The sequence below is a fragment of the Nerophis ophidion genome, linkage group LG02, assembly GCF_033978795.1.
Source record: "Nerophis ophidion isolate RoL-2023_Sa linkage group LG02, RoL_Noph_v1.0, whole genome shotgun sequence".
Lineage (NCBI taxonomy): Eukaryota > Metazoa > Chordata > Actinopteri > Syngnathiformes > Syngnathidae > Nerophis > Nerophis ophidion.
The window spans coordinates 42,085,601-42,097,096 of NC_084612.1; the positions used below are offsets into that span (position 1 = coordinate 42,085,601).

The following is an 11,496-nucleotide window of genomic DNA, read 5'->3' on the forward strand; positions in this document are numbered from 1 at the left end:
AAAAATTGATTAAAATTCAGTCAAAAAAGTACTTCATGAAAATCCTAGGTATTGAATTGCTGAATTTCAGGAGCTTTTTAGAGGCCCGTTAAAATATATGGTCTGTTTTTAGGGTTACTGTATGTATGTGCCCCTCTTACGTCAGTTAAAACTGTAACTCTGAGTGTCCCTATTTTAGAATATAGGAGAGCCTCTGAATGTATTTGGCAATTAAAGAATGCAAACATCACCACAGCACTTTTGTTATTGTTATATCATTACATTATTAATTTCTTAGTTAGTCAACTATAACATGCCGTCTACTGCACAGGATGCTAGATATCTTGTATCCTTGTCATTATATTTTTAATTGCATTCGTAATCATTTGTATTGGAATCTTTGCTTTCCTTATATAACACATAGGGATTGTAATTGAGAAATTCAAAAATATATAAAATGTATTATATATATGGCGGTACCTGTACCTGTACCTATCCCATAACCCCGGAGGTTCGTTGGGGCACCACATACAATCTGTTGACCAGTTGTCTCCATCCCTCTCTGTCCTCAGTAGCTCTCATTGCCTCAGTGAGTTTCAAGTGAGTCCATTCTCCGATGTTATCTTCTCATCTTTTCCTGCCACCTTGTACGGTGCCTTGCAGAATGGTTTTTGCAAGGCCTGAGGATCTGGTGATGTGTCCGAGCTATAACCGTGGTGAGCAGGTTATCATGTGGTCCGATGGCTTAGTTGATCTTTTGCCGGACTTCTTCGTTTGTGAAATGTTAGGTGTTGGAGATACCCATGAGTCTTCTGTAGCATCTCAACTCCATGCTCTGAATTCTCTTCTGCAGCTCTGCTGTAAGGGTCCATGTTTCACAGACATAAAGGAAGATTGACATTACAAGTGAGCGGTGTAATCCCACCTTTGATGCCAGACTGATGTTTGTGTCTTTCCATATGGGCTTGAGTTTTGCCAGGGCAGCAGTTGTTTGAGCACTTCTGGCAAAGACTTCCCGTTTGGATCCTTCATTGGACTATTATATATTCTATGGCTATTCATGTAATTTTCCTGAGGAAATTCTCCTGAAGGAATCAATTCAGTAGTATCTATCTATCTATCCCATATATTTGGTATGGCTTGGTGTGGAAGAGTGGGAGAACCCTTACCTCAACACCTTTTGATTAACTACAATAGAATTGGTGCCAGACAAAATAAACCTCATTGACAAATGTGTGTTTCCCAAAGAGTGTAAGCCAGGGGTCCCAAAACTATGGCCCTGGCCCGCTAGGGTCCAAAATCCGGACCGCGGCAAGTACCTGTTACGGCTCAGACTCCTGCCAACAGCGGTCATCCGTTTGTGCGCACCAGGGACGAGCTGCGCGCACATCCAGGGACGAGCCGTGCGCGTCTCCGTCCTGCAGCAGCCGCCAGCTGCAATCATTCACCGGCTATCATCATACCTGCCTGTAATGAAGGAGCTCCTGTTGTGATCCGATGGTTGGATCATCACCATATTGTTGCTTTGTTTCTCCTTCATATCACATTCTGTAGTTTGACTTCCTTATTTCCTGTTTTGCTCTGTCACCATGGTTGCATATTGTTTCCACCTGCTACTCTCGGTTACCGCACACCTGTTCCCACTGATCACTGCCTTATATAAGCCTGCCCCTTTTCGTTCTTCTGTCTCGGATCCTAGTTTGCTTTCATGCAACAGTTGATGACTTGCTTTCCATACTATTACTCGCTAGCTCTCACGCTACGCTTTATTTTATTCCTAGCTTTCATGCCAGTTGCTTTGTTTTCCCTTTTTGTGCCTTCGTGCCAAGTGTTTGTATTTCCATTTGTTTTCCTAGCTTTGCATACTAGCGCTTTTTCTTTGCCTTTCTGCTTAGCTCCAGTGTTTTTGTTCCTAGCCCTTTTATTAATTCAATAAATACTTTAATTCTTACCTTACGCTGTGTTTTTGCCCGACCCATCCACAGAAGAACAAATCCGGCATTTCTATGCTACACAAGCTTCGCAGCTGCCTTCATAAGCCTGGATAGCCTGGCATGCCGGCGCTGGAGTATAGTCTTCTGTTCGAGTAGAGTAAGCCACGTCCTGCTTCATAAAATCCTGCTCTCACTGTGTTTGCCCATCCGTGTTTTCTTGTGTCATCCCTGCAGTGCCCTCCGTCGTCTTTAAAGTGAGCTGTGCGTTTCACTTTTTTCCTGGATCTCCCTCTGGACTCTGACTGCCTCCCTCAATCCTTGACTTCCCCCGCTTAGACACGGATCTTGTCTCTTCGCTCCTGCCCTACAGACTTCCGTGTGACTTCGCTCTCCACAACATTACTTCACTCTCCACAACACCTCAGCTAATCACACACATAGCCTCACACCACATACACTTTTGGATCTCGTCGACACGCCATTTCCTTAGTTTATATTCTATTGTTCGATTATTATATACATATATATAGTTGATATATATAATAAATCTATAGAGCTACAACAGTCTCTAGTGTCTGTTGCCGTCACCTTCCCCTGTAAAACCATAACAGTACCAAGTTAAAAAAAAATGTTTGTTTTTTTTATTATCATTTTTTTAAATAGGTCCCTCCAAATACATTTACTACCACTTGTTACACTTGGTGTCTCCTATCCGCTCAGGCAAATAATTTTGTCTAAAAATGCATTTTCCCATCGATAATGTGACATCATGGCGCTCTGAATACATACGTCCCCTGAGTCAAAAAGTTTGGGGACCCCTAGTGTAAACTGTTTTAGCTGCAAACAGGTTCTAGCTACAATTTCCTTCCAAACAAATAAAAATTCCAATGACAACACACAGTGTTTGAAACAAAAGAAATACAATGAAAAACATTAAAAATTGGAAATTAAAAATGTGTTATTTGGTTACATTTCCTTCCAAACAAATTAAAATTCCAATGACAACACAGTGTTTGAAACAAAAGAAATACAATGAAAAACATAAAAAATTGGAAATTAAAAATTTGTTATTTGGTTACAACATTTCTTTCCAAACAAATTGAAATTCCAATGACAACACACAGTGTTTGAAACAAAAGAAATACAATGAAAAACATTAAAAATTGGAAATTAAAAATGTGTTATTTGGTTACAACAAAAACATGATGAAAGAAACAGCCAAAAATTTAACAAACACAATCTCAGGCAGACTTCAATTGCTAATTACACACCTGTGAATAGTTGTTACTGTGAAACATCCCGGAAAATGTTGGAAATGAATCAATGAGCTCAAGGCTAGTAAGCCAGGTAGGTAATCCAAATTTAAGGACATGACGAGAAGCAGCTGCGATGAGATGGCGACTTGTCCAGGGTGTACACGCCTTCCGCCCGATTGTAGCTGAGATAAGCACCAGCGCCCCCCGCAATCCTAAAGGGAATAAGCCTGTCCCGACCAGGACCTCAGCGTGGGTGAGGTACCACAGCCCCCCTAATGTCAAAGCAGCAGTGAGGCTGGCAGAGGAACACCTGGCGGTTCAAAGAGAGGCAACCCCGAGGACGACCACGGGATCCACCCCGGCGCCCCGCCATCGACTTGCCCTGTGATGGGGGGGTGGAGAGGACCAAGTCGCCCGGGCATAAAAACCAGGTTTCCCATGCGGACACACAAACAATTACACACACACACACACACCCACACACACACGCACGCACCACTAAGGGAGGGACACTGGGATGTAATAAACCTGATGTGTACATGTTGCAGGTTGCCGGCGCTGCGGAGAGGGGGCTTCCCTTGCAGAGGGCACCTCACTGCCAGGGCCGGTGTGTTGGGAGTGCGGACAACCCGGTCACATGCGCCGGGAGTGCTCCATGATGGAGGTGGGGCAGGAGATTCGGCTTGTGTCGGGCCTCCAGCACACTCCCCCGATCTGGGAGAGACGTACTATGTCCCGGTAAGGGTACAAGGGGGTAGATACCGGGCGATGGTGGACTCCGCCTGTAAGCAGTCCCTGATCCACCAAAACCTGGTTCGACCTGGGGTTTTGAGGCAGGCAACACGGGTGAAAATCCGGTGTATTCATGGGGGTGTGTGCGAATACCCTATTGTACCAGTGGAAATTGAATATGGCAAGCAAAAGCATAGGGTCAAGGTAGCTGTAGGTACTCACCTCTTGCACCCCATAATTTTGGGCACGAATTGCCTGGGGTTTAATTGTTTATTTACACAATGTGTGGGGGTGCGTTCACGGACAGTAGGCAAGGGGAGTATCCGCGCCGTTCTTAGCGGCGACGCGGCTTCATCCTGGAGTGCCGAGCGGAAACCGGTGGGGGCTTCGCGAGAAGCCCCCCCAGCTCCTCAGTGGCCACCTACTGAGGGCTTTCCCCTCACGCAGTCCCATGATGAATCCTTGCGCGAGGCCTCGGACCAGGTGGATTTTATTGACAGTCATCTGGTACGCCCGGGGAAAGCGCGGGTAGTCCCCCATTTTTCGATTATTAGGGATAGACTTTACCGAGTGGGCCGTGACACGCAAACCGGGGAGGAACACACCCAGTTGTTGGTAACAAAACGCTACCAGGAAATGATATTCCAGGCGGCGCACGTTAACCCACTGGCTGGACATATAGGGTATGACAAAACACTTAATCGGGTCATGGTCCGATTCTATTGGACAGGCCTCCGAGCTGATGTGCGCCGGTGGTGCGCAGCCTGCCCGGACTGCCAGCTGGTGAATCCGGCGGCCACCCCAAGGGCACCGTTACGCCCATTGCCGCTCATAAAGGTCCCATTCGAAAGAATTGGTATGGACTTCATCGGACCATTTCACCCGAGCACACGGGGACACCGCTTTGTTTTAGTCCTGTTGGATTATGCAACACGGTATCCCGAAGCAGTGCCTTTGCGCTCTTTCTCCGCCAAAAGTGTTGCGCAAGCACTGTTTCAAGTCATCTCCCGAGTTGGAATCCCGAAAGAGATTCTGACTGACCAGGGCACGTCCTTTATGTCGCGCACCATAAAAGAACTGTACGGATTATTGGGAATAAAAGCGATCCGCACCAGCGTGTACCATCCACAAACGGATGGACTAGTGGAGAGATTGAATAAAACGCTAAAAACAATGATCCGTAAGTTTATGCACGAGGACAAACAGAATTGGGATAAATGGTTGGATTCCCTAATGTTTGCGATGCGGGAGGTACCCCAGGCCTCACTTGGTTTTGCACCGTTTGAGTTGTTGTACGGCCGGAGGCCTCGCAGAGTGCTGGACGTCATTAAAGAAAGCTGGGAAGAGGGTCCAAGCTCCAGCAAAAACAAAATACAATACGTCCTGGACATGCGACCAAAACTCCACAAGGTGCGGAACTTGTCACGTGAGAAATGTGCTCCTTGCCCAAGAGCGTCAGCGGCGCACGTATAACTGGGGGACCCAACTGCGTAAATTCACACCGGGAGAAAATAGTGCTTGTATTGCTTCCAACTTCAAGCTCTAAATTACTTGCGAAGTGGCAAGGACCCTTTGAGGTCACACGGCAAGTGAGTGATGTGGATTATGAGGTTCGGCACTCGGACCGACGGGGGGACACGCAACTGTACCATATTAACTGTTTCCATGGCGACAGTAGTAAAGGAGGAAGAGGAGTTGGGGCCAGAGGTCCTGCACTCTGGCCCGACCCCTCCGCTTTCCTGTGACGAGCAGCTTACATTGGCCCAGCGAGCGGAGATAGCTGAGTTACAGTGGCGCTATGCTGACGTGTCTCATTGCGACCCGGCCGCACGTATCTCATCTGACACCACATTGAGACTAGCCCGGGGGTTACGGTCCGGTCTCGGCCATATAGGCTTCCCGAACACAAGCGCAAAGTAGTGCGGGAGGAATTAATAAGATTAATGAATTAATAAGCTTGAGATGGGGGTGATAGAAGAATCTCACTGCGCATGGTGTAGTCCCATTGTTCTGGTGGGGAAGAAGGATCGGACCGTGTGGTTCTGTGTAGATTACCGCAGGGTGGATGAACAATCAAGTTTTGACGCATACCCAATGCCCCGGGTCGACGATATACTGAAATCAAATTAATAATATTTACATGTTATATATAAAGTGTTACCTTGGTTTTCCTCTGCCGTCTTTTTGTATGAATCAGTTTTCATCATTGGTTTTGTCAAATGCTTGCCCAAGTTTTTGTATACTGCCTTGTACCGGCCAAAAATTGTGCATTACAAACTAGTCCGTGCAGGGCCGGCCTTTGGCATAGGCCGTATAGGCAAATGCTAAGGGCGCCGTCCATCAGGGGGCGCCACGCCAGTGCCACAAATGTTGGCGGAAAAAAAAAAGAAAAAAAGTTGGTACGATTATTTGTAAATACAAAAAATAATCCCACGTTAATTAAAATGCAAAGTAAAGCCTATTTAATAGAAATATTATTTGTTACAACATTACGCCCCCTCCTCTCCCCCCGCACGGTGCGCCCCCTCCCTTCCCGTATCATGACTCTTTTTAGACGTCACCACATCAGAAAATCAACACAAGATGTCAAAACGGCCAAAACTGTCAGGTGCCCAGGGAAGAAAAAAGAGAAAAGAAGAGGAGAAATGAAAAAAAGACAGAGGTAGGTAACGTTAGCCTACATGAAATTATTTGTCTGTTATAGAATGTGATGGTAACCTGGCTTTTTAGCATTAAGCTAATGTTACATGATTCGGCAATTGCTAATCAATAAATAGCTAGTTCTGTTTTAACGTCGGGTTAATATTGTGGAGGGGGCTAAATTGTTATGGAAAATAATAATGTAACGAAAGTTTCCTGCAAGAAGGACTAGGAGAGTAAGGCTGTAGCAGGTGATGTGAGGTTGATGAGGGGGTGGTGTACAGTAATTTGTAAGTCATTCTAGTTACTGGAATATTAAAAAGCACAAATAAAGAACTGTAGGATCCCCCTTTTTTGTAATATAGTTGTGAAAGTTGTGATGTTATGAGCCAGGGAATAATAGAACTACACTACCCAGCATGCAACGAGAGTGACAAGCATGCGCGGTGCGGGAAGTGGTATGTGGCGATGTGGACAGTTTGGATGTTGTGACATGCACGCTCTAAAAAAGTAAACGTTGAAAACTCAGACAATACGCCTCGTCTGTATTATTGATCTTGAGACAGACAACACATGGTGTCAGAAGTGGCCGTGAGCAGCGTCGGAAGAAATGTTTGCCACGAGGGAGCCACGAAAGACGAGCGGAAGGAAGATGTCTTCGGTTGCGTGAGTGACAACGTGCGAAGGACGCCACATTTGTAAGGAGTTTGCTACGGTGTGTGAAGACTATGAGCGGCGGTAAAGTGACACAGAGGACAAGAGACAGATTGAACAAATAGAAGAGGATCTTGTGCCCAAGTTGGAAGAAAGCCAACAACACAAAGAGCTGTGAAGTCCCGGTAACTTACCCAAAGTACAGTCATGGAAAAGCTAAGTCCACCTAGCCCAATGCTACTAACTGCTAATCTTGCTGATAACTGGAAGCGTTTTAAGCAAAGATTTAATATATATTTAGCAGCAAGCGGAGCAGGAGGTGACAATGAAAAGCTGAAAGCTCACATTATTTTGCATGTTATTGGAGAAGATGCTTTGGACATATATAATAGCTTTCAGCTGGATGAAGCTAATTTGACACTGGAACAGCTAATGACAAAGTTCGAAGAATACTTTGTGCCTCGTCAAAACGTGACATTTGAGAGGTATAAGTTTTTCACACATGACCAAAAGCAAGGAGTACCTTTTGATCAGTACATGGCGGAGCTTCAAACACTAAGCAAAACATGTGAATTTGACACTCTGAGAGACTCATTAGTGAGAGATAGGATTGTTTGTGGTACAATGGACAATGCACTAAGAGAAAGACTGCTTCGAGAAACTGGGCTTACGTTAGATAAGTGTGTCAGTATGTGTAGAGCAGCTGAGACCACCAGAGCACAAGCAAAGGAGCTACGAAGAGGTGAAACAACAGTTAATGCCATACATAAAGAACAATGGAAAAAGAAAATGTGTACCAAACAAAAGGATCAAAAAGACAAATCCGTGGAATTTAAATGTGGTAAATGTGGAGGCAGCCACAAGCCAAAATATTGTCCTGCATATGGAAAAACATGTAACAACTGTGGAAGGAGCAATCACTATGCAAAGTGTTGTAAAGCAGCTTCAAGACAGAAAGTTCACACAGTTGAAGAAGATGATGATAAGGACGAGTTTATTGTCAATGTGGTGCAAGCGTGCACAATTGAAAAAGAAGAATGGATTGTTCCAATTACAGTGAATCAGACGACAATACCATTCAAGTTAGATACAGGTGCTCACGTAAACCTGCTCTCTTTGGAAGATTACAAAACACTGACTGTAAAGAGCAAAATCCATCCAGTAAAAACCAAAGTAAGTGGATACACTGGAGAACGAGTTCCTGTTAAAGGCGGATGTATTGCAACTTTTAAACAAAAGGGTCGACAAATGAGAGCACAGCTGCTGATTGTGGATATGAGTGTACAACCAATCCTGGGACTCAGTGCATGCACAAAGCTTAACCTTGTCAAAAGAGTGTTTGTGGTGACATCTCAAGAAACTGCAAATGCTCAAGACTCACTCATGGAAGAGTATAAAGACTGCTTTCAAGGACTTGGATGTCTACCTGGACTACATAAAATATGTGTAGATAAAAATGTGTTTCCTGTTGTTCACCCGTGCAGGAAAGTCCCATTTGCTCTGCGTGAAAAACTAAAAGATGAACTAGCGCGAATGGAAAAGTTGGGAGTCATTAAGAGAATAGATGAGCCAACTGAATGGGTCAGCTCGCTGGTTGTTGTGCAAAAGAAAACAGGTGCCCTAAGAATATGCTTGGATCCAAGAGACCTAAATAAAGCGATCAGAAGAGAGCACTTTAAGTTACCAACCAGGGAAGAGATAATGTCACAATTTGCTGGCGCAAAATGGTTCAGCAAATTAGATGCTTCATCAGGTTTCTGGCAGATGAAGCTTGACGAGGAGAGCTCAAGACTGTGCACATTTAACACACCGGAGGGCAGGTACAGGTTTCTTCGTCTACCATACGGCATCTTGTCAGCGCCTGAAGTATATCACAAGACCATTCACATGATTTTTGAGCACATACCCGGAGTTGAGACAATGATGGATGATATCATAGTGTGGGGCTCAACACAAAAAGAACACGACGAAAGACTGAGACAAGTGCTAGACAAGACAAGGGAGGTGAACCTGAAACTTAACAAAGAAAAATGTGAGTTTGGAGTGAAGTCACTTACCTTTGTGGGAGATGTTGTGAGTGAAGAGGGCGTGAAGCCAGACCCGAGAAAAACTTCAGCAATCAACAACATGGAAAGGCCAACCAACAAAGATGAGGTCAGACGTTTCCTAGGGATGGTCACCTATCTTGCTAAGTTTGTCCCACAACTGTCAACACAGTCAGCACCTCTCAGGAGTCTTCTTGAACAAAAGAATGAATGGATATGGTGCCACGAGCAAGAACAATGTTTTCTGAGACTGAAAGAGACTCTTACACAGGAGCCCGTGTTAAAGTTTTATGACCCCGAGAAGAGCACCAGGATCTCGGCAGATGCATCACAGTACGGCTTGGGAGCAGTGCTACTGCAGCAACATGAAGAGCAGTGGCTACCTGTCGCCTATGCATCCAGAGCACTGACAAGTGCTGAGACCAGGTATGCTCAAATCGAGAAAGAACTGTTGGCAAGTTTGTATGCATGTGAGCGTTTCCATCAATATGTATATGGACAGATGTTTCAAGTGGAAACCGATCACAAACCGTTGGTGTCCATCATGAACAAACCGTTGAATGACTGTCCAGTACGAATACAGTGCATGCTAATTCGACTGCAAAAATATGACGTGCACATGATATATACACAAGGAAAATATATGTACACAGCCGACACATTGTCTAGAGCAGTGGATAAAAGAGAACTTGCAGACAGTGAAAATAGCACTGAGATACAGGCATATGTAGATATGGTTGTGACATCTTTGCCGGTGACTGCAGACAGAACAGAACAAATACGGAGAGAGACTATTGAAGATGAAACTATGAAAGAACTCAAGAGCGCAGTACAGAATGGATGGCCTGACAACAAAAAGGATTGCCCCTTGAAAATACAAGACTATTGGAATTGTAGAGCTGAGCTCACAGTGGTGGATGATATTGTGCTAAAAGGGAGCAAATTTGTTATTCCGTACTCACTGCGCAAGCAGATGCTCGAAAAGATACACGAAGGCCACCTCCGTGAAGTCAAGTGTAAACGGAGGGCTAGAGAAGTAATGTACTGGCCAAGGATCAATCACGATATTAGCCAAACAACAGCGTCATGTGGAATTTGCCGAACTTACAGGCCAAAACAACAAGCGGAGCCACTGATGACTCATCCAGTGCCACACAGACCTTACTACAAAGTAGGAACTGATCTATTTGACTTTGATGGAAGGAGCTACGTGGTAGTCACAGATTACTTTTCGAACTATCCTGAAATTGGAGCGTTGCAGTCAACATCGAGCAAAGCAGTTGTCAGTTATTTAAAGACTGTTTTCGCCAGACATGGTGTTCCATGCGAACCGTTTTCCGACAATGGTCCCCAGTTTTCTAGCTGTGAGTTTGCTGCCTTTGCCAAGGAATGGGGGTTTCAACACTCTACGTCAAGTCCAACTTATCCAAAGTCCAACGGCTTGGCAGGATGCTCTGTTAAAACTGTAAAGAACTTGTTAAAGAAATCACAGGACAAAGATGACTTTCAGAAAAAGTTTACTGATCTACCGGAGTGCACCTCTACAAAATGGACTGTCACCAGCCCAAATGCTGATGGGTAGGCGCATTCGCTCCAACCTACCAGTCAACGAGGATTTGCTGACACCCAAAGGCGCACACAAGGTCAGACAAGCTAAGGAAGTACAAAAAGCAAAGCAAAAACATCTGCATGATAGAACTGCAAAACACCTGCCTTTGCTGAGGCCAGGAGATGTTGTGCGTCTCAGAGACATTTCTACAGGCACCTGGAGACAAAAAGGACAGGTGGAAGAGGAAGTTGCTCCACGCTCATATAGGATCCAGATGGAAAATGGACCGTCTCTGAGAAGGAACCGTACGGATCTTCAACTACAGTTGACTGAAGGAAACATTGCAGCTCAGGAAAAGGCTCAACAGGACTCAGCTGGACCTGCAGAACTTGTTGACACGGAGCCTAACCTTGCTGACCAAGGACTGACAGCAGTGTCCGCGTCACCTACTGTTGAGAGACTGTCTAGACCTAAGAGACATGTTCAGCCACCTAAGAGGCTGATTGAGAGTTGTTAAGAACTCTTGGTTTTTGCAAGTTGTTAAAAAAAAAAAAAAAAAAAGTGTTGACATAAATGCTTTGACATTTTTGTGTGGTTACAATGCTAAAAAAAAAATTGGAAAAAGTTGTAGTTTAAAAAAATAACACTTTGAGTTAAACACTATTTCTTTATAGGGGGAAAGATGTGATGTTATGAGCCAGGGAATA

The 11,496-nt window shown here is 44.8% G+C and overlaps 1 protein-coding gene across 1 annotated transcript; it reads left to right on the top strand.

Moving 5' to 3' along the window:
- The first annotated feature begins 7,020 nt into the window (after nt 1-7,020).
- Nucleotides 7,021-10,824, top strand: LOC133540907 (uncharacterized protein K02A2.6-like). Its single transcript, XM_061883980.1, has one exon. The coding sequence runs from the start codon at nt 7,403-7,405 to the stop codon at nt 10,820-10,822; it is 3,420 nt and encodes a 1,139-aa protein (XP_061739964.1). The 5' UTR covers nt 7,021-7,402; the 3' UTR covers nt 10,823-10,824.
- The last annotated feature ends 672 nt before the right edge of the window (nt 10,825-11,496 follow it).